The sequence below is a fragment of the Sander lucioperca genome, chromosome 1, assembly GCF_008315115.2.
Source record: "Sander lucioperca isolate FBNREF2018 chromosome 1, SLUC_FBN_1.2, whole genome shotgun sequence".
NCBI classification, from domain to species: Eukaryota; Metazoa; Chordata; class Actinopteri; order Perciformes; family Percidae; genus Sander; species Sander lucioperca.
In genome coordinates this window covers 22877295-22897892 of record NC_050173.1, presented here as the reverse complement: position 1 = coordinate 22897892, position 20598 = coordinate 22877295, and the positions used below count along the sequence as shown (strand labels likewise).

Here is a 20598-nt window from a genome sequence, read left to right as displayed (position 1 = left end):
TTTGCATCTTGCCACTGCTAGTTCCGACGATTTATTACCTACTCATTTAAGAGGGATGTGTATTTGCATCTGACTTTTTACACGCCCTCTCTCACTCTGACGCAAAGTAGGATACACTCTGCACGCTTTAGTTCAATCGGGCTACACTGTCCCAGACTTGGTTGACTGACTTCTGACGCCCAACAATGCAGACCAAGCTCCAGAAGTTTGAAATCTTATGTTTGCGCACGGGGCTGGCGGTGAGGGGTCTCAGGAGTGACAGCAATATGGATCAGGCTACAAGTGTTGGTTTCTCTGCATCCCTGTGGAAAGGCATTTGAAGAGTGAGGAGACATGAACAGCCTTGCTGCAGTGCCAGAGGAGATCATTTAGTCGTCCCATTCTGGATTTTAGCAAGAGCTCTTAAGGTGTACAACTGGAGTATTAGTGAAGCTTAGATCTGTTATACTTTCTGTTACAGCTTTTCTTTCAATAGCATACTCTGTGTTTTGTTTTTCTACAACTCTTGGATAATCACCCACACTGCAGAGTCACTTTTGGAGACGTTGGATCTGAATTACGCACGGATTTCCTCTAATAAATGACAGCTTCTGAGTGGTTTATTGCTCCCTCACTTCATCCCCTCAGCTCCCTGTATCACACCGATCCACCGTATCAGTCCCCTCACCAGGTTAGACGCCGAGAGTGAAAGCCTCTCTATCTCTTTTAGTGCGCCAGCGTGCGGCCGAGGGCCACCTGGCCGAGGATGTGGGGAGGAGGTTTCCCGATGTCTGTCACCGTGATTGTGACTCTGCTACTGGTTATTATTGACGTGAAAGCCAGTGGGGAGTATTGCCACGGCTGGCGCGACTCCCAGGGCGCGTGGAAAGAAGGGTTCCAGTGCCCGGAGAAGATCGACGGAGAGGACTCGATAATCTGCTGCGGGAAATGCGAGCTGCGCTACTGCTGCTCCAGCACGGAGGCACGGCTCGATCAGGGGAGCTGCGATAACGACCGGCAGGCTCAGGAGCCCGGGACAGAGAGCAAGGAGAACAAGGATTCCGGTGCAGGTATACACTTCTACTGTTTCAGCAACTTCTAACACAAATATGATGTATGCTCATAATCAGTCATCATTATAGCTTACATAGTCTTAACAAAAACAGTTAAAACAACAAAAGACAAGGCAAAGGCAATAAAAAAATGATTAACATACAAGAATGATGCATAAAAATATGTTATATGTTAGGGGTCGTTTTGGAGTATGGGGATTGTCACAGTAAAAGCCCAACAATGCACATAATACTGTAGTCTTCACTGTGATTTATATCAGAGGAAAACTGGTACTAAAACTAATTGACCAGCGCAGGGGTCAGTGTAGTGTTGTTAATCTTAGCTAAACCTTTGTTTTTAAGTTTTATTCCAAATGACTGTAATTGAAAGTGACTCAAATTAATATAACGTGTTGACGGCATGCCCATGTGCCTTGGGCACAGGATGTCTTAAATTTGATATTGTAAATTGCAGGACCTATTACAAGGTTCGGTTTCCCCTCATAAACCCAACAGCTCAACAGTATCTCCCTGTTAAGGCTCATCTGCTGCCTGCCCTGGTTGGCAACGACAGCTGCACAGGAGACAGCAGCAGACTCCTTCAAAAAAAGCAGTTAACTGCACTCACAAATGGCAAACTGTGCATATACTGCACTTATAAATAGCTGTGTTTGTTCTGGCCTGTAACAGTGCAAGAGGGGCCTGGCTCAGATCACGCTGTCCCCACGGGGATCAAGTTTGGACTTGACCGGATCTTGGACAGTGGCTCACCAAAGGCGCTGACAGCTCAGCTCATTAAAAAAACACAAATCACGTTATGTATCATTTCCTACCAGGCTGGTGGAGTCCCTGTCCTCCTGGAATCCCCCACTGCAGTCTCTCTGGTGTCTGTGGGCTTTCAAGGGATTCACACTCACAAGCTTCAAACTAGACACTCATATACAGTACATACATATATATATATATACATACATACATACATACATACATACATACATAGACACTGCATTTCAGAGAGACATCATTACCAGAGGCAAAAATATAACCCATGGTTTCCAATTTGTATAGGTGACAATACAAACTTCTGTCTCCACCTTGGCTCCCCATTCATCATGGTTTACATTCCCATATATTAATCTACCATACAGCCTCTTGAAGCTGCATCATATCTTGAATAAAAGATCAACATAGATAACAGCACTCCAGAAAAGTAGAGCAAATATTGGACATCAGAGAGAAAGGCAACACAGGCTTAGTTCATGTTTCCCTGGAGAATAGTATGCCCTCTTTTGGCCCTCCAGCTATAATCTGTCATTTGCTAAGACAATCATGCCCTATCACTGCAGGAAGAGGTATACATTTCATTCAGTGGCCTCCAGCCAAAATAATATAAAGAAAAGCAGCTTTTTCCTCACTAAGAAAAGAGGAAGGCCTAGTTCAGTTTGTGCATTTCATATATTTTTCATATGCTTGCAGTCTATTAATCATCCAGGAAAGATACACACACACACTGTAATGTCAATGGATAACAGGCAGGAAATTATTAATGTGCTCAACATGAAGGAACATATGGTATTTAGGAACAGGAGAATACCCTTGGGATAAATGAGGGAGAGTCCAGCCAGCACAGCCACAAAGACTGTGCCCAAAACAAGAGCTTAAGAGAGGGGGCTGCTGTTACTGCAGCAAGGCTGCCACAGCTCAACTGCAGCAACAGGTGTGGAGGAGTGACAGGGAACAATAGGAGGGTTTCAACCACCATGTGCACAAGATGAGAAAATCACACCTTAGCAAAACGTAAAAAATATAACTGTTCAAAGCCCAAAGAGGGACACGTTTCCAGCATTTCATAAAAAACAAAGATTTATATGTCCAAACTTTTTTTTTTTTTTTTTTTTTACAAATTAGTCTAGCAAAGTATAGTTTTTAACCATTAGCGGCATGAATCTATGGATGTAAATGTTGTAAGTCGGTCCACCACTTTGGTCCATAATGAAATCTCAACAACTATTATATGGATTTCAATGACATTTATGTCCCCCTTGGGATAAATTGCGAAACCATAGCTTTTTATTTAGTGTCATCATAAACTTAAAGTTTAAAGTTGTCCAATAGTACTTTGGTTTATGGCAAATATCTGCAGTAGTAATGACATTCCCATCAGCCTCAGCAGTAATTTGTGTTTAGTGCTAAGTAAGTAGCAAATTTTAGCATGCTAACACGCTAAAGTAAAATGGTGAACATGGTAAACATTATACCTGCTAAACATCAGCATTTTAGCATTGTCATTGTGAGCATGTTAGCATGTTGACATTAGCATTTAACTCAAAGCAACATCTGTAGGCTACAGCATCAGATAGCTGCTAGCATGGCTGTAGACTTTCAGCCTTGTTTCTTCGTTCCTACCCTGTACCAAACATCCCAGATTTATCTTGTGACCCTTAGCACCCTTTGTTGCATATTTAGTTCTTTTATTTTTGATACTTTCAATACATTTCACTTTTACTTGTAATGAAGTATTTTTTTAGATTGCTGTATTGGTATTTTTTTACTTGCACAAAGATCTGAGTACTTCGTCCACCACTGTATTTGCTGAACTTTAATTGGTGCTCCCCCTTCCATCACTGTTTTACTGTACAGTGTTTTGGAAAGGAGCCCTGCAGTTGAAAGTAGGGAAGTAAAACAAGACAAAAGTTTCTGCAATTACTAATCCTCATCTGCCATGCAGAAAAAGGGAGTGGAAGCAGAGATGTTGAGGTGGAGGCCATATAAGTGCAGGAAAAGAGGACAGTCAAAGTCTCCCAGGGACATTTCTGCACTTGTAACTTTTATTTGTGTTGCCATAACAGAGTTCCTGTTAAAACCTGTTTACTGGAAGGTGTTTAGCTGTGAGGTAGGCTACATCAGCCCCTGAAGTCGGCACCGATTCTTGTCAAAGGGAAATGGGTCAAGGTCCTAGTCTGTTTCATGTCACCGTGTCTTGGCCTCTTCTGCTGCTGGCCTGTGTCTTTTGTCACCTGGACTTACCGCCTCAGCCAATGAATGTCCCCCAGCTCTTAACAGGTTCCATGCAGTAATCCTTATAATACCCTGCTACTTTTGATGAGCATTTTGAAAAGTTTCTCAAGGCGGTATGGCTGTATTTCAAAGAGACAAAAGGAAACTGGAGCCAGTTGCCACCTCTCTCCTTGGCATACAGTTACACCTCATAACACATGGGCACATTCAGAGCAGAAAATAACTACACCCAGTGAGAACAATAAAACACAACTAATCACTTATAATGTAACATGGTCGTTATTGTGTTTGTAAGGTGTTTGTGTGAGTGAGCATGGGAATGAACCAGTGAGGAAAACACCTAAGAAGTGACCTCATCTCGCCTGTCACTCTCTTTCTGCCAAAAACATTCACTCTGTGCCCTCGCTGTTTGGCCAAAAGGTGAAATTAGAACAAAAACTGTTATTTCTTCTTGAGGAAAGTTATTGTTGATCATGCTTTAAAGTTGTTATTGGATCTTCTCTTGCTTTTCACTTAGCAAATGTAGAGATATCCAACATATAAAAATGTCAAAATATGTACTGGTTTAATAATGCCTCTGCTATTTGACCCAGCAAAGAGCACAGAGTGATTGGTGGAACTGTTACACAAGTACTTTCTTACCAGTCTGATTTGCTGTTTTAAACAAAAAGTAAGAAAAGCTTTGCGAGAAAAAATTGCTATTTCTTTTGATTTAAGGGCTGAATAAGCTCCCATTCAGCTACATTAAATCAGTCAACTTTAATACCCTTATTTAAGCAGAAGCCAAGTACTGTAGTTCAGCTTGAGTAACTCATTTTCAAAGGTTTGGTCATAAATAGCTGAAGAAAAAGAAGGGTCACAAATATCTGCTGGCAGCCGGGCCTAAGAATGTCACCCATGCAAACACACGCACACGCACACGCACACACACACACACACACACACACACACACACACACACACAGGTCTGCAGGGTCGAGGAGGCTGGGAAACAGCAGGGTGCTGAGGATTAAAACAGATCAAAACAAAGTTAATAACTGCTAATGAGAGCCTGGGACTCCCTAGGGACTCAGTCCCAGTGTACCTCTCATTCTTCTACCCAAGTCCAAACACTCCTCTCTGCTGTCTTTTGTTTCACAGTCTTACCCAATCTCCACTCATATGTAGGAGATTTGCTTGTGCAGGGAAGCAAGAGACGTGTGTGTGTGTGTGTGTGTGTGTGTGTGTGTGTGTGAGAGGCGGTACTGCTTTGAAGGTTAATGTTTAACTTAGATGTCAATGTTTTTTCCACAACAGCATATCTGATAGCTGTTTTTTTGATGAGAATGTGTAATTTTCTTCTCTCTCTGTAGTGCCTATCTATGTGCCGTTCCTGATTGTGGGCTCGGTGTTTGTAGCTTTCATCCTGGTGGGCTCTGTGGTTGCTGTGTGCTGCTGCCGCTGCCTCCGGCCCAAACAGGAACTGTCATCAGGAGGTGCAACAGGAGGAGGGGCTGGTGCTGGTCGTCTCTTGGAAACCATCCCTATGATGGCCAGCGTGGGGACCTCCAGGGGTTCATCGTCCCGGCAGTCCAGTACAGCAACCTCATCCAGCTCCTCTGCCCCGCCTGCTGCACCCCGTCCTGCTCCTCCTCCACTCATGCGGGCTCAGGCCTCCTGCTGCCTGCCTCCTGATGCCAGCGTCTTCGTCAACATGCCCACTAACTTCTCCGTACTCAATTGCCAGCAGGCCACGCAAATCATGCCTCACCAGGGACAGTTTCTTCACCCGCAGTACATCGGCTACGCCCACCCTGCCCAAGCCTTCCTGGACCCCACTCAGGGAGGATACAGACCCCTCCAGTCCCCCTGCCCTCCTCCCATTGGTGGCTCCAGTGTCACCAGTGATCAGAAATACCCTGCAGTGACTGTATGATAAGGGGCCAACCCGCAGACCACTCTGCCACTTTGTTGTGAAGTTTAACCTGTGAGGGCTGCGCCAGAGACCTTTAGGGGACGCTGCCAGAGTGGAAAAATAGAAAGGCAGGGAGTCAGACTCACAAAGCCGTTGCTGGCTCAGGGCCTGCCTTGCTATTGTGTGTGGTGTGTGTCTGTTTAGCGTGTCATATGATCTCTTGGCAAGTTGGAATGAGCTAAGCTCAGCCTATGATGGATGCATAAACAATTTTCTGTCTTGATGCAAAGACAAAACTGCATATAGGACTGTGTCTGTATACAGTTGAGATGGTTGATCGTGCACAGCCCGCTGCAGCCTGCAGCTCAAATAAAACTGTGTATGTGTTTGTGTATGCATGTATTTGCATTTGAGAATGAGAAAAATATTTGTTGGCCTATATGTGCTGGAATGAGTGATGACTGGATGATTTATAGCAGTGAACTGTATGAAAAGTGAATATTCAAGCAAAAAAAGTTATGACCACATGCTGTGTTTATGCCATGTGCACATCTGCACTTGTGAATGCTTGTGAGTGGTTTATACAGTACAGTATATGTTTGTTTGTGTGAGGAAAGAAAGCATGTGAAAAGATGTTTGTACTGTATGTGCGAGTTGGTGTGGAGTGGACGGATGTGTGTAATGGGAAATGCAGGTGGTGTAATGTGAAAGGCAGTCGCAATCTCCCTGTAGACCATTTAAACTCTAATGAAGTGAACACAGGACATAGACTGTGACGCTCCACCCTACTATACAATCCCCCTCCTGCCACCCAAAAAGAAAAAAGCACACAACCCCCCCCGCAAAAAAAAAAAACTGCCCTGAGCGGAAACACACAGACCGAAATAAAATTAAAATATTTATGCAAGGCTTGCAGTTAATGTACACGAGAAGTGTGTGTGTGACAGAGAAGGAGTGAGAGGCAGTTCTCTGAAGATTACCAAGTTAATTATACAGCGAAAACTGCCCCCTTCACTTCTCTCCTGTGAGAGGTGTGTGTGTATTTAACACTACCACAGTTCAGTGTGTATGCTGAGGGCACAGGCAGCTCCAGGGCACCTTCGACTCATTATTTACCACTTAACAGCACAGAAGTGGTGTTTTTTGCTTATTAAAAAAAAAAAATTAGTCAAATTTACTTTTTTCTGCGTACTGTTGTGCAGCTGGGTCCCTGGTAACTCAGTAACATGCAACTTGAGGAATGTGCTGCTCCACTGAGCGTGCAGCCTGAGATGTCCCAAAGTACTGAAACTGGTATGTTTGTGTGTACCTCATCTGTACGCCCGAGCACAACGTCTAGTAAGATATGATAGGCAGCTTGTGTGTCAAAATAAGAGTATCTGGAAAAGTATGTATGAAAATTGGTCCATATTGATGCAGGGGTAACATTTTTCATATGAATTCAAAAAAAATAAATAAAAAACAACTTTTAAACAGAAATTAGTGTTTTGAGAGCTTATGTGTTTCAGTGTTTTATCACATTCTACTGTCATAAACAACTCTAGCAATGCTTGGTTTCCATTGCCTCTCTGGATGGGTGAGATTTACATACACACACTTGGAAACTTGGTTAACAAAAAACTAATCTGTGAGGTGAATGGGTTTTGCACAAAGAACTGTCTCACATTCTTAATCCCCTTGAAACACAAACACACTCACAGTTAAGCTATAAGAAACACTAATTACACACATTCACCGACAGCTCTACCACCCACCGTGGACAGACCAAATACCTGTCACATCACCCGACTCACAGAGAGGAGGAACAATAAAGCACAACAATGGGCAGTTTCAAACTATGACAATGTGGAGGTGTAGTTTTGGCAGGCTCCTCCAAAAACTACAGTAATGTGGAAAGCGGAGTGGGTCGTTGGGGACCAGTTGAAAAGCATAAATGGCTCTCTGGCTCCTGCTTGGCCCGATGGATTCTCCATACTGGAGCAGCTGAAGTCAGTTTGGGCTGGGCCAAATCCAGGGAGGTCGGTGGGAAAAGGGAGCTCCAGTTGGACTCCAGTGTCCAGGGACTGTATTAATCATCTAATGGTCTATCTTTAATGACTCCTGAGTTTGGGACAGGTTTGATCCTGGTAATGTATGAAATAATATGCATCTTATGTACAGTACAAATCAAGCCTTTTTTTTTTAATCCTTTTTAAGCAAAGTGTAAACCCAACTCTTCCTACTACCATCCAGCCACAGTTTGACTCATAAAAAGCCAACTGATTAAAGGAGTAGATAGCTTACAGTCAAGAGACGGAGACATTAGTCAGGCCACGGATTGATTAGATTTAATGATTAGGGCTCAGATGGACCTCTCCCACCCTTTCAGTCTTGCATTCCTGAACCAGAGTGTCCTCAACACAGAGCACACACATTCAGACAAATCCCAGAGCCAGAAAAACACATGATCCATGCGAGTCTCAATGAGATCCCTTCTATTTGGATGCCTATTAGCACTAGTTCAAGTAAAAATATTCCCTCTAAGACATGTCTCCACATATGAGTACAAAAACAGGCATTAATGAAAAGAGAGAAAACAAATTATAAACACATACACATTAATGTCCACTTTAATGTTTAAAAAAAACAGTCCAGTAAAGAATGGAAATCCAACAAAACTGAAGGAGAAAGCTTTAATGCCAGGCTCGTTGCTTCTATGTCAGCTGACGATGCTCGACAGGCGGCATCAGGAATCACAGGAGCCGTCAGAAACAACAGGAAGCAAAGTGGATTTTTTAAAAACTGGCCAAGACAAGGAGATGTGCTAGAGTAGGAGAGACGTGGAGGCTGCAGAGCGGCTAGGAGATGGAGAGATAGGAAGAAATGAAGGTACAAGGAGCGATAAGCAAGAGGAAGTCCCAGTGGGGTAGGAGGGGCTGCAGCAGGGTGGTGTTCCAGTTTGGCATGAGCGTTCTGCCTCAGTGGCATCTCTGTGGTGTTTGGCAGTGAGGCTTGATGCTGCGATGGGACGGGGGACGGGGGCTGTAGCTGGGATTCGGGCTTCGTTGTACCTTGGTCTTTGCTTCCCTCCATCCCTTTTTAAGGAATTCATCAGTGCATGTGTGTGTGTGTGTGTGTGTGTGTTTATTTTTACGTCTCCTCCCCTCCCACATGGGCATGTGATGACAGACAAGCAAAACCCACCTCACGAGAGAGATTAGGGAGAACCGTGGAAGCGAACACACACGGGCCAACACACATGCACACAAACACAGGAGCGCCAATGCGTGTAAACATACCATGCACAGGCAGATACAGACGCACAGGAATGCACACACGCGCACACAAACACACGGATAAACACACAGTGGCATAAAGCAAACCCAGTCTGTGGGGTATACAGATATGAGTAACAGTCTCTGAGTTTGACTTGTCATGCCTGTGCGTGGTTATGATTGCTCATGCCTGTGCAGCTTGTTTGAGTTTGAAGAATGTTTTTTTCCATAACATCGGCCTGGTCCGCTCTCTCAAGTCAGTCAGTCCTCTATGCGCCAGCAACGGTCACCACGCCTGACCGTTAACCCCACCCCCGGCGAGGGGTCAGGTCATAGTTCCATTAAGGCAACAGCAGGGGTCGGTCACGCGGCGTGAGGGTGTCACATAAGTCTGTCTCCGCTGTCACCTTGATAACCGTTGCTACGGTGAGCAGAAGCATTGGTCAGGGGTAGGGCTAGAGGCTGGGGCGTTGGCGGGTGGTATCGTAGGAGCGCACTACCTGGGATTGGGACACCACGCCATGCTCCTCTTGAGAGAAGGCATAGCCATCTGCAGAGAGAGAAAAGAGGAGGGAGGAACATTTTGAATGAATGTTGAAACACCTGTATGATGTATTGCTGTGCAGCACTTTACTTCAGTTTTTATTCTGTACATTGGGTGTTTGTGTGCAGACACTGCAACCATAAAGTTGAATCGAGTTTCACAAATGTGGTTTTCATTACAGGACTGTTATACTGGATTGCCTAGCTATGTACAGGGGTTTCTATTTTTTCTGGTCAGTGTATGTGTTCCTGGCCAAATATTGTCTGTATACTATGAATCAATTTGTTGTTTCTGGGCTTCATAAAATAGAAAGTATTCTCTCTCTGCATTGTTCAAATGACATCCTTAATAAAAACATAAGCAAAAAACAAAAAACAACTAAAGAAACCACCAAACCAATCGGACTCTGCAAATATATAGAAAACAGAGCTTCTCTTCGTTTACATCCTTAGTTTATTTTGGTAGAATATGCAATGATTGTAAAAGCTTAATATGTCTTTTTAAGAAGTTTTTTTCATGTGATGAGAGGGACAAGAGAAAGACCGAAACACAATTCGCTCTCTTAAGGCCTGTATTGAAGCAGGACTACGTTACAGTATGTGTGTTTGGAAAGGACACTCACGCGACACAGTCTGCTGCACCGAGTTTGAACGTCCTACGCTTGAAGGCGTTTTCCTAAATACTCTTGTCAGCAGATGGGCTCGTTCGTTTAGACTGCAGAGAAAGGAAAGAAAGATCAGTTACTCCACAGTGAAGGCACATAGACACTTAATAATTGGTAATTAAAGAGAGACTCTCGACTACTTACACTAAAGCACAACTACTGGGAAATATTTCTTAAAGTAGTGCACATATTTCTCAGTGCTTTTGTCATTTTTTTTTTGCTTTCAGTGGCAGGTTAAGCTGCTTTTTAAATCAAAATATAATGTCTTCACTACACCCAGATTTAAGGCAGCAGGATGATCAAAGACAGTCGTCAACCCTTAACTGTCCTGGAGCAAAACAGTGAAGGATATAAGCCAAGTACATTTCTCTTTCACAGATCAACACAGAAACACACAAAGAGCAAACAAAATTTAAGTGGATTTAAAACCAGAACGTTGGTATGAAGTGGATTGGATACTGACTGCTTCTGACATGCAATTTAACCCACAAAAAGTCATAAACTGACTGCAGGGTAACAGGACATCCACAGTAAACTATTCCTCAGCCCCCCCGCCCCAACACTCCTCTCCTTCTCCCCCCTTCCAAGAAGAAGACTGGCTCCTCTGTTCGGAGACCACACGCCGTCACGGCTCCTCTCCTCCTGTGACCAAAAATAACTAAGCCCTTTCCAGATATTGCACACAAATGCAGGCACGCACACACGCACACAAAACAAACAATACCTCTCTCCACTCTTATCACCATCATTACAGCCATTAAAGTCATAAGGCAGTGGCATTGGATGTAAATGCAAGGACACCGGTATTAGTGATTGCCAAATCAAAAAGTCTCTTTTTGCCAATTTTATTTGACAGAATATATTTTCTACATTTATCTGCCAATCGAGCATTACATTCACACAGGAGGGGTTTCCCTGCCACTTGTAATGATAAACAGAGTAGTTATGGACTAGAGCCAGCCTTCCCAAGGTTAAGATTTGGATCAGGCAGTTAGGAAATTCTTAATACTGCATGTGACTGTTGGGAACCTTCACCAGAGTGTTTGTCAAAAAAAGAGAAGAAAAAACTGAGGGGCTCTAAAGTTTGCTCAAGAAGTTTTTGGCCAACAAAAATGATGTCTGTTAGATAGATGACAGTGCCGAGTGAATGATAAAAGAATAAATGGTGGCTGGACAAATAAATGAAAGGCTCATACATCAGTGTGACTAAGTTGTCCTTCTATAATGTTTCTTTCTGGCTAACATCAGATAAAAAAGGCCCAAGGATGTGCTTCGTTTGAACCCTTCCCTCGAGGCACTCCTGTACTCTACCTTTCCAGCCCTTTCCCATGCCTACCCCAGGACCTCCCCAGAAACTACAAATACAGATGTGCTCTTTTCCCTTTGGCTCCATTGGCTCTCTGTGCACCGCTACTTTACTTCTCTTATTCTAAATGGAGAGGGCACAAGTACCCAGTCCTGCTTTCCTGGGTTTAAAAGCAGGGTCAGTCCAGGACAGGGCCTTGAGTAGGGGTTAGGCACAGCAGTGTGGTTACCCACCTTTAAAAACATAACTCCGACCCCTCTACCTCTTTTCAAGGATCAAACTGCTCAGAGAAAGCAACTTATCCGGGTGACTCACTCACATCTGACCTTGAAGCAGCTTATTATACAACTCTTTGCAATCCTTACTAGCAAACAATGGAGGAAAAAAGTACTCTGATCCTTTATTAAAATAAAAGTATAATTATCACCATGTAAAAAGACTACGTTAGAAGTCCTGCATTCAAAAATATACTATACTATGTATGTATGAACTATGTATTGTATTATTTGATTGTTTTTTAACTTTATATGCGGTTTAGTTGTTTTTTGATCTATAAAAAAACAAACAATCATGTTTTGGTATTTTTTAGTATGTTTTGAATCTGAAATCTGAACCTGCAAATTAACTAAAGCTGTCAAATAAATGTAGTGAAGTAAAAAATAACAATATTTCCCTCTGAAATGTTGTGAAGTTGAAATATAAAGCAGCATAAAATGGAAATACTCAAGTAAAGTACAAGTACTTCTTGCCACCCCTGATAGCAAACAGTCAAACCTCTACAATCCATACTGTATCTATAACTTAGAAAAATGTCCCCCCAAACTACACAATGGCACCGTTTCTAACACAGCTCTAGTGACACCACACAACTAAATCACAGAGAGAACTACAGACAAATCCAGAAGACACACCAGGTCTGTACGGCAGTTCAAATTGATCCACCTATAAAGTAATCCACAGATGGAGGAATGGAAAAAGGAGAGACATGAAAAAGATAAACAGAGAGAGGTATGAACTAAGTTAATGGAAAACAAGCAAAGGTCAGTCCAAAGCAGCTTGCAGTTGGGCACACAGGTCATTTGAGGTCACAGTTCACACAGTGGGACAGTGCAAACCCAGAAACTACCTCTGTAAGCATGGGACAGCTCTGGCTCTACGGGACCTCAGCCTTGGCTTCGGCCCTGTGGACGGTGCCACCGGGGGAGTTAGAAATGCCATTTATTTTCACACATACAGAAACATATACTCTCTGGCCACTTTATTAGTTACACCTATACAATCTAATGCAACTCAATACAACAGCTCTTCCACATATTCTTACTTTATGAAGCTTAGAATGCCCAGTTTTTGTTAAAACCTTCCGAGATGTGCTAATTCACTATATGTTTATTATTGCGGCCGTAGTTCGTGGTGGTGTCAAATCATTCCTCGCTCGCATCTGTAAACGGGTTGGGCGAAACATTATAAAACACCCCTGAATATAATGCAGTCCAGTTCAACATCCCTGCAAACTAAAACCTCAGTAACAAACATATAGTTAAATGAAAATCTCTCTGACAGTGTCAATAAAAACTATTATTATCTTTGTAAAGGTAGAATTTATGGCTGCGCTGTTGTATTGAATTGCATTACATTTTACAGGTGTAGCCAATAAGGTGGCCTCTGAGTATATTACAGTTGTATACTGAATCTGCACATGTACAGAGTGTTAATATTGATAATAATGGATTATTCTTTAAAAAAAAAAAAATCCTAAAATAAAAGACCGAATTATTATTATTGTTTTTTTAAAAAAAGAAAAAAAATCAATAAGATTAAACTGATTCATGAGAACAAAAACTGGATATGAATGTAGGTGAGATCCTGTGTCGCTTTTTAGCATCCTGTATACCTGCGGCCGCTGGCATCCCGAAGTACAGCTGCCCCTGGGTCTACGGCCCGAGCCTCCAACTCCTGCACCTCCTCTAGCAAAGACTTCCTCACAGTGCGACGTGTGCTACAAAGCAGAAATAAGCTCATCAGACCCATGAGAGAAAGTTTGAGTGTTTTACTTTGCATACACATGTGATTCATAATATAAAGTGTGCTCAAGTGTTGACATAGACTCAATATGGGTTATGTAAACGACTCGGTTAAGTTAAATACTCTCTGTATGGATTTTCCATGTATTTATATTAAATGTGTTCTACTTACGCGGTCCAAGCGTAGTCTTTGAGTAAACACGCAGTAGGCACCAGGACGAGGCCCAGCCAGAAGTGCCAGCACTGCATCACCTTGCCAGCCTGCAATGACAACACACAGGCTCCATTTATTTCGCTTGTATATTAATTTGAATTGAGTATTAAGTCATTTTTCTCTGCAACGAGCAGAGAGAAACATGTGGAAAAGGCAAAGAGAAATGTGAGACAAAGCACATTGAAAGCTATTCACAGCACAGTGAGAATAACCCCAATGTTAGCCAAACATCTTAACAGCTTTCTCACAACCAGGATCTACACAACAAACTGGATTTAACACAGTATTCCCACAGCTGAAACACAATGCTTCTGTGCTAAAATGTAAAAATGCTAGTGAGTAACCACATATCCCCCCTACCTGTCTCTGCAGTCCAGCTGCAAACAGCCTCATAGACCTTTGACCCTCATCCTCAGTCTGTCTCCAGGGATTAATCATGCATCTAACCACTGTCTCCATTTGTCTGTCTGTCTGTCTCCATGCCTCTTACTCCTACACGTTTCTCCTGTGGTTTGCTCCAATCTTACCCTTTCACAACATCCTTTCATTATTAGTGACTGTATCTTCTGGTGCTTGTCCTCGCCTGTTACTGTAAATCCCTGAATTTTCCCTTTATTACCAAATACCTTTAGTTATCTGCAAGAGCTCTGTGGTGTTTCACAAGCCTAAGTCTTTGTCTCTAGGAGTTAACGTTGAAGTCAACAGTCACAAACACTTTATGCACCAGAACTTCCTTAACTTCTACTACTGTATTGCCTATACCATGGGTTTCCTTTGTTTGGATCCACATATATAGAGACAATTTGGTTCCCAGAGGATGGGGAATGGGGAAAATGAATCGGACAACCATTAGGAAATATCCTCTGCAGCACCTGGAATCACAACCAAGTCATAGATGATCCAACTGGACACAGACGTACTCTATGGCTTTCTGTGTCACAAACACCTACACACAGTTCATTTCCACAGCATTGGACATACATTATATCACATGGTCTTTATACACTCTGAGGATGGAGGAATGCTAAATGATTTTCTCTGCTTTGTTATATCCATAGAAACAGACTATTGGTCTCCACCACTTTACAATCAACACAAATAACACATAGCTGGACACACATAGCACATTAATTCTCACATGTACAGACTTACACCCAGTTATTCTGAGCAGAAATATACAACTCTTTTCCATCCCCCGTCCCCCATGGACAGATGGAAATATAGATAGCGGGAGCAGGGGAAATAAGAGAGGTAACAGGGTAGTTGGGGGGGTGGTGGCTGAGTGTCTCTGACCATTCCCCAGTTAGACTGAGCAGCTGCAGAGATATTTGACCGCATTCCTGATTTCTGACACAAATTGAATTAATGGGCCGAGGGGAGTTTAGACAGCCCTATTCCCTTCCCCCTCCAAGACTCTCTACCCACTCAGTGGGGCAGCTCGCCTCACCCCCAACAGATCCCCAAACTCTAAAACAAATCTCTCAATCAAGGGGGTCTCCATCTATACTCTCCTCACCCCCACTGGATCCTCATCACCAACAGCAGCAGCCCACCCTCTTGAGTCAACACCTCCACAGAGGGCAGTAAAAAGAATGGGGCTCGGGTGACACGCAGCAGGTGCAGGAAGCCTAGTGAGAGGGGCTGGCAAAGCATAAATCTCCCCCGGGGCTCCAGCAGTGCCGACGTGGAACACCCAAGAGGTGAGTCAGATAGGCGCCATGTATTGGCAACCAAGAACAAGGGAGGGGCAGGTGATGGAGGTTGCAGAAAAGAGATGTAGAGGGTAGGGCTATTTTAACCCCTTTCACCCCGTTACTGAAATGAGTGACATGTGTTTATGGAGAGGGACTTGCCTGGCCAAGCATGTCAGGGGCGATGGGGATGGTGGGCCACATGACAGAGTAGACAGCAAAGAAGACCATCCAGAGTGCCATGCTTCCCCATACCGCCAGGTGGGAAAACTACAACAGAGAGAGAGAGAGAGAGAGAGAGAGAGCGAGAGAGCGAGAGAGAGGAGGAGACAAGGGGAGGGAGTGCAGGAGAGGATGGAGATTAAGAGACGGAGAAGAAGACAGCGTGAGGTCAAATACTTTACATCCAGCTCATCCGAATATACACAACCTTTCCCTCACTCCTTCCCATATTTTCGTCCTGCTCTCTGTGATCTGCTGAAAGGGGACACTGTGTGAATTCCAGTGGGACCCTGCTTCATTACTGCCAGGCTGTTGTATGGACAGCTGAACGGACAAAATTGTCAGCGCCCTTCTGTCCATCCTGCCAATCTCTCTTACTCTCTCCAACAGTAGAAATGAGCTAAATCATGGCTACTGTTGTCCTTGAGTCTACATCCATCTCTGCTGACTTTGTTCCAAAACGTTAGAACCAAATACTTGGATTCTTAGTTTTGTTTAATTGTTCTTTGTTCATATATTACCTTGTTTAAAACATAATTAAGTTGACTGTATTTTACTGAGGCAAAGTTTACTGTATATCTAGTATGTGGTATAATTTGATAGTAAACAGACATTTAGCTTTTTAAGCTTTATTTAGACAGAGAGGAAAGAGGGGGAAGAGAGAGGGGAAGACCTGCAGCTGAAGGCCCTGGGCTGGACTCAAAACCAAGTCGCTGTGCAGACTTAAAATGGTACACACTCTACCCAGTTAGCTCTCGGGGCGATAACTTTGTGTAGTCCCGGTAAAGGATATCAGGGAAAGGGAAACTGCCATTTATCCTTCAAATTGCAAGCTTAATGTTAGCCAGCTCAAGCCGACAGATGCTAATGTTGTGTGTTCAATTTTTGACAGTAACCATTTAGATTGTAAAAACCATTTAGAGTGTTAAAATATATTTTTTATTATTATCATGACTTGAATCAAACATTCGTAGAAAAGAATGAGGACATCTGGGCTCTAGGTTAACTATGTTGAATTAAATCTGTTTCGCTCTTATGTATTTACTCTTCATCTAACAGATGGGAATCTCACTATTTTCTGGTCTGTTTTTCTCCTTTGCCGTGCAGTAACGGTGTCCATACGATCCTTGCAAGTTTAATCTGTTAAAGCATACTTTATTCAACACTTCTTGCAGCTGCTTCACAGTACATGCCTGACTTGAATGGTTAGGAAGTGTTAATTTATGAACACTTGGACATAGAGAGTTTTTTGTAAGTTTGAAATATTGAACAGGAGCTATGGGAAAGAACACAGCCATAATAAAGCTGGTTGGGTGGGTGGTGTAAGCAACTGCTGTTTAGGGAACTTCAGACCTCCACCACAAGATCAAGGTACACCACATCTTTTCCCATGTATTTCCCCCTCCTCTTAATTTATCAACAGATGAGTAAAATACAGCACATGTGGTGTGGTGCATTAGTGTGTTAATGTTTTTACCTTGGTCCAAGCGGTGGTCTCTATTCCAGCTTTCAGACATACTGTAACTACCACATACTACACACACACACACACACACACACACACACACACACACACACACACGAGGGAGGGAGGGAGGGCAAATAAAAAAACAGAAACAGGATTACTTGGCTGGAGACTGTGGAGATAATAAACATTAATGTTATATAGTAAACTTAGCAATGTCAGTGAAAAAACTCAGGACCCCCACAGCCCCCTGTAGTCTACATACACATAACATAACAAATAAACACCAGTAAAATTCATATGGGAATGTAGGGAGTAAAATAATAGTGAGAGTGTAAGATAGAGAAGTGAATATAGAGAACAGATGGATGAGTGTGGAGAAGAGACAGACTGGCTAGACGTAACAAGATTGACTGGAGACTCATAACGTCTCTGAGGAAGCAGCATAGTGCTGGTGTGTACACAAATACTGTGCATATGCAAAATGAATGCCAAAAGACACAGAAATAAAAACTGAATTATATAAACAAAGACACATAAACACATCAAACATACAAGTAAGATGCTTACTGTGTAGACCATGTTTCCAACAAACAGGTAGTCATTTCCCTGACCGTTACTGAACGACGAGTCTGTGGGGAACACACACACACACACACACACACACACACCTAATGACAAAGGGTTACCAGCCGGAATTATGGGAATGTAGATGAGTTACTCGGGCATGTCACTTACCATGCTCTAACATTTTAAGCGGAAACCAAAAGAGAATAATTGAATGAATCAGTGCATTGATACAGTGACCCCAAAACACCTGAAAGACAGAGAGAGAGAAAGAGAGAGAGACAGAAAGAGAGATAGAGGGGAGAAAAGAGTGAGAAACGTCAGTGAGTGAAAGCACATATATGCCACCACACATAAAAACGTACAAAAACAGCAATTCCTCACAGTAACACACAACTTCCACTGTGCTCTTGCCATCAAAAGTGCTCTCCTGAACTGTACACATTAACACACACTCCCACACATACAGTAGGTTGGGTTGCTGGTGTACTCTCTAAAATGAAAGACTTCCTTATTCTGGCCCTATGAATCTTATTAGGAGTTGCCATGGAAACATCCCAGTCTCCATGCCACTCTTGTTTACTCACCGGCGTCCCAAACAAACAGCAGGCATCACTCGTCAATCCCACAGATGAGCCCAAGGCATGACAAGTCGAATGCAGAGTGCTAAGCTTTGACTTAAGATGCAGCACGTGGTGGGTGTGTGTGTGTGTGTGCATGTGCATGCAGACTGTAAGTGTGTGTGCGTGTGCTTGTGTGTGCATGTACCTTGGTGTTGAAGCCCTCAGCATTCTGGGTGATTCGGTAGAGCTGTGGGAAACGCAGCATGTTCTGCTGGCTGCACGGTCGGTCAAATATCCCCAGAGTGAACGGAGGCAGTGCAGTAAATATCTGCATCACACAGATGACAGAGCAGCGTGTATACACTTTGACTCGCTGGACAATCAGTGTTCATATCAGCAGTGGCATAAAAGGAACTTCATAAAATTTTAAAAGTGGGGAGCTTGAAGGCATCTGCATTCAGACATAAGTTCACACAGAAAAAAACCTCTCACACACAATCATACAACTGTTTCTGGCATTCAGAAAGAGCAGTGATAAGAAGACAAAGTATAGATCGATTAGCTAGGTAGAGAGCGAGAGATTTAGTAAAACAGGGAGGGGTGAGACTTAGGCAGAGAGTGGAGAAATGGAAAAGAGGGAGTTTGAGAGGGAGTGAGGGCAGTTACTCACCACGTTGTAGAGGCCTATACACCAGCGCTCAAAAAGGATCTGGCCAGAGAACCCGTTCACAAAGGCAAACCAGAGCTGGGACACAAAGAGAGAGGGATGAGAGGGGACGAGAGAGACAATAGCGGAGGGTAAATCTGCCTTAGGGAGGTACTGATAGTGGAAACAGCAGGGGGAGTTAGCAAAATTAGTGCCTCTGTTTACAAAATGATATGAACACATAATAAAAACAACTTCAGTAGAACATTTTGTACTTTATAGTGCCAGAGGAAACCAAAACTCCTGCACACTGTCAGTCACTTTTATTTTAGTTATGACATTTCAGTTACCTTCATCAGGTAACATCCAGGTATGTGAGTGAAGGTCTGTCATAGTTTACAAGACTTAAGACTATGATGGGCCAGAACTTTTTGTTACATCACTATATAGCACAAAATAGGAAGAGAGCAAACATTCCTTCTGTACAAACTTCCTCGCAATGGGTGATTTCTGTTGGTGAATTCAAGTCAGAGATCTGGGAAATAGCACTCTTTCTTCATAAATGTCTTTGTGTAAATGTATTTTTATTACTAATTTTTTTTCAACATTTTATCCTCTTCCATTAACATCTTGAAGAAAAGAAGTGAATAGGCCAGAAATAAGTGGGGTTTATAGGAATTGTGGTCATAATTTTGAGAAACACAAGAGCTAACAATAATACTACTGATGTGAGAGGCTAAACAGATGGTGGTCCAATGTGTTTACAGTAATGTTTCTAAAGCACAATATTTCATCTGGCAATGTTGCAATAATGTTTAAATATAAAATATGCTATTATAGTAGTTGCACTTCCTGTAGCTCCATTAAGTCTTCTGGCAGGAAGTTTTAAATGCATTCCTCACGCAGGTTGTGGCTGCCTCTGAAACCACTTTCTGATTTTATAGAATGTAATTTACTGAAAACACAGTGGCTAAATATGACTCTGGTCCAGGGGAAACCTTTATTAACGCCTTCATACACACAGGGCAGACGTAGGCTGATCTGAAGGGCAGATAGAGAAGATGTTTTGGGCCACTGATGGGAGTTGTGGCATTTCTGGGGCATACAGCCTAGGGGGGAGCGCGCACACACACACACACACACACACACACACACACACACACACACACACACACACACACACACAGACACACAGTCTCTAACCTTTGGCCTAGTGTGCCCTGCAGACAGCCAATCATGTGAGATAATCATGGAAACACACACATATACAGGCACAGAGTAGTGGTGTGAGTGGGACAGTAGTCTTCCATGAGGACCTGCACCTGCCGGCATCCTTAATGTGAGACAGAGGGGTGAGCAGGGGGTAGAGCACAGCTGACACATACCCCTCATAACAGGCAGGCCAGGGCTGCGGTGTGCCCCTTCATCTCTCACACACACACACACACACACACACACACACACACACACACACACACACACTATGCTGTCGACCCTT

General features: G+C 43.2%; 2 protein-coding genes across 11 annotated transcripts in view; one reads left to right on the top strand and one right to left on the bottom strand.

Annotated features, from left to right (window-relative positions):
* The first annotated feature begins 51 nt into the window (after positions 1-51).
* On the top strand, positions 52-13754 carry LOC116038020 (protein shisa-2). Of its 2 annotated transcripts, XR_004897162.1 has the most exons (3): positions 52-1049; positions 5402-6548; positions 13745-13754. XR_004897162.1 is itself a non-coding variant. In XM_031282218.2 (2 exons), exons 1-2 carry the CDS (start codon positions 746-748, stop codon positions 5962-5964), a joined length of 867 nt encoding a protein of 288 aa, XP_031138078.1. In that variant the 5' UTR covers positions 52-745; the 3' UTR covers positions 5965-7417. The 2 variants fall into 2 exon arrangements, 1 of the variants encoding a protein (XP_031138078.1); XM_031282218.2 differs by lacking the exon at positions 13745-13754 and having other exon boundaries at positions 5402-7417.
* Positions 8249-20598, bottom strand: part of atp8a2 (ATPase phospholipid transporting 8A2) — a 49358-nt gene continuing 37008 nt past the window's right edge. For 8 of the 9 annotated variants that reach the window (XM_031282211.2, XM_031282210.2, XM_031282208.2 and 5 more), the window contains 10 exons: positions 19125-19199; positions 18660-18782; positions 18063-18141; positions 17895-17956; positions 17337-17393; positions 15800-15907; positions 13905-13993; positions 13603-13707; positions 10364-10455; positions 8249-9747 (listed from right to left, as the gene is read on the bottom strand). In XM_031282211.2, coding sequence (XP_031138071.1) covers positions 9653-9747; positions 10364-10455; positions 13603-13707; positions 13905-13993; positions 15800-15907; positions 17337-17393; positions 17895-17956; positions 18063-18141; positions 18660-18782; positions 19125-19199 — 885 coding nt within the window. In that variant the 3' untranslated portion in view covers positions 8249-9652. Of the gene's footprint in view, positions 9748-10363; positions 10456-12622; positions 12654-13602; positions 13708-13904; positions 13994-15799; positions 15908-17336; positions 17394-17894; positions 17957-18062; positions 18142-18659; positions 18783-19124; positions 19200-20598 lie in introns of all 9 variants that reach the window. The other variant, XR_004101993.2, reaches the window with a different exon arrangement.

Excerpts from the sequence above, each read along its gene's own strand:
- LOC116038020 (XM_031282218.2), top strand. The coding sequence starts at position 746 with ATGTGGGGAGGAGGTTTCCCGATGTCTGTCACCGTGATTGTGACTCTG. Across the intron at positions 1,050-5,401 it reads GAACAAGGATTCCGGTGCAG|TGCCTATCTATGTGCCGTTC; the intron begins GTATACACTTCT and ends CTCTCTCTGTAG.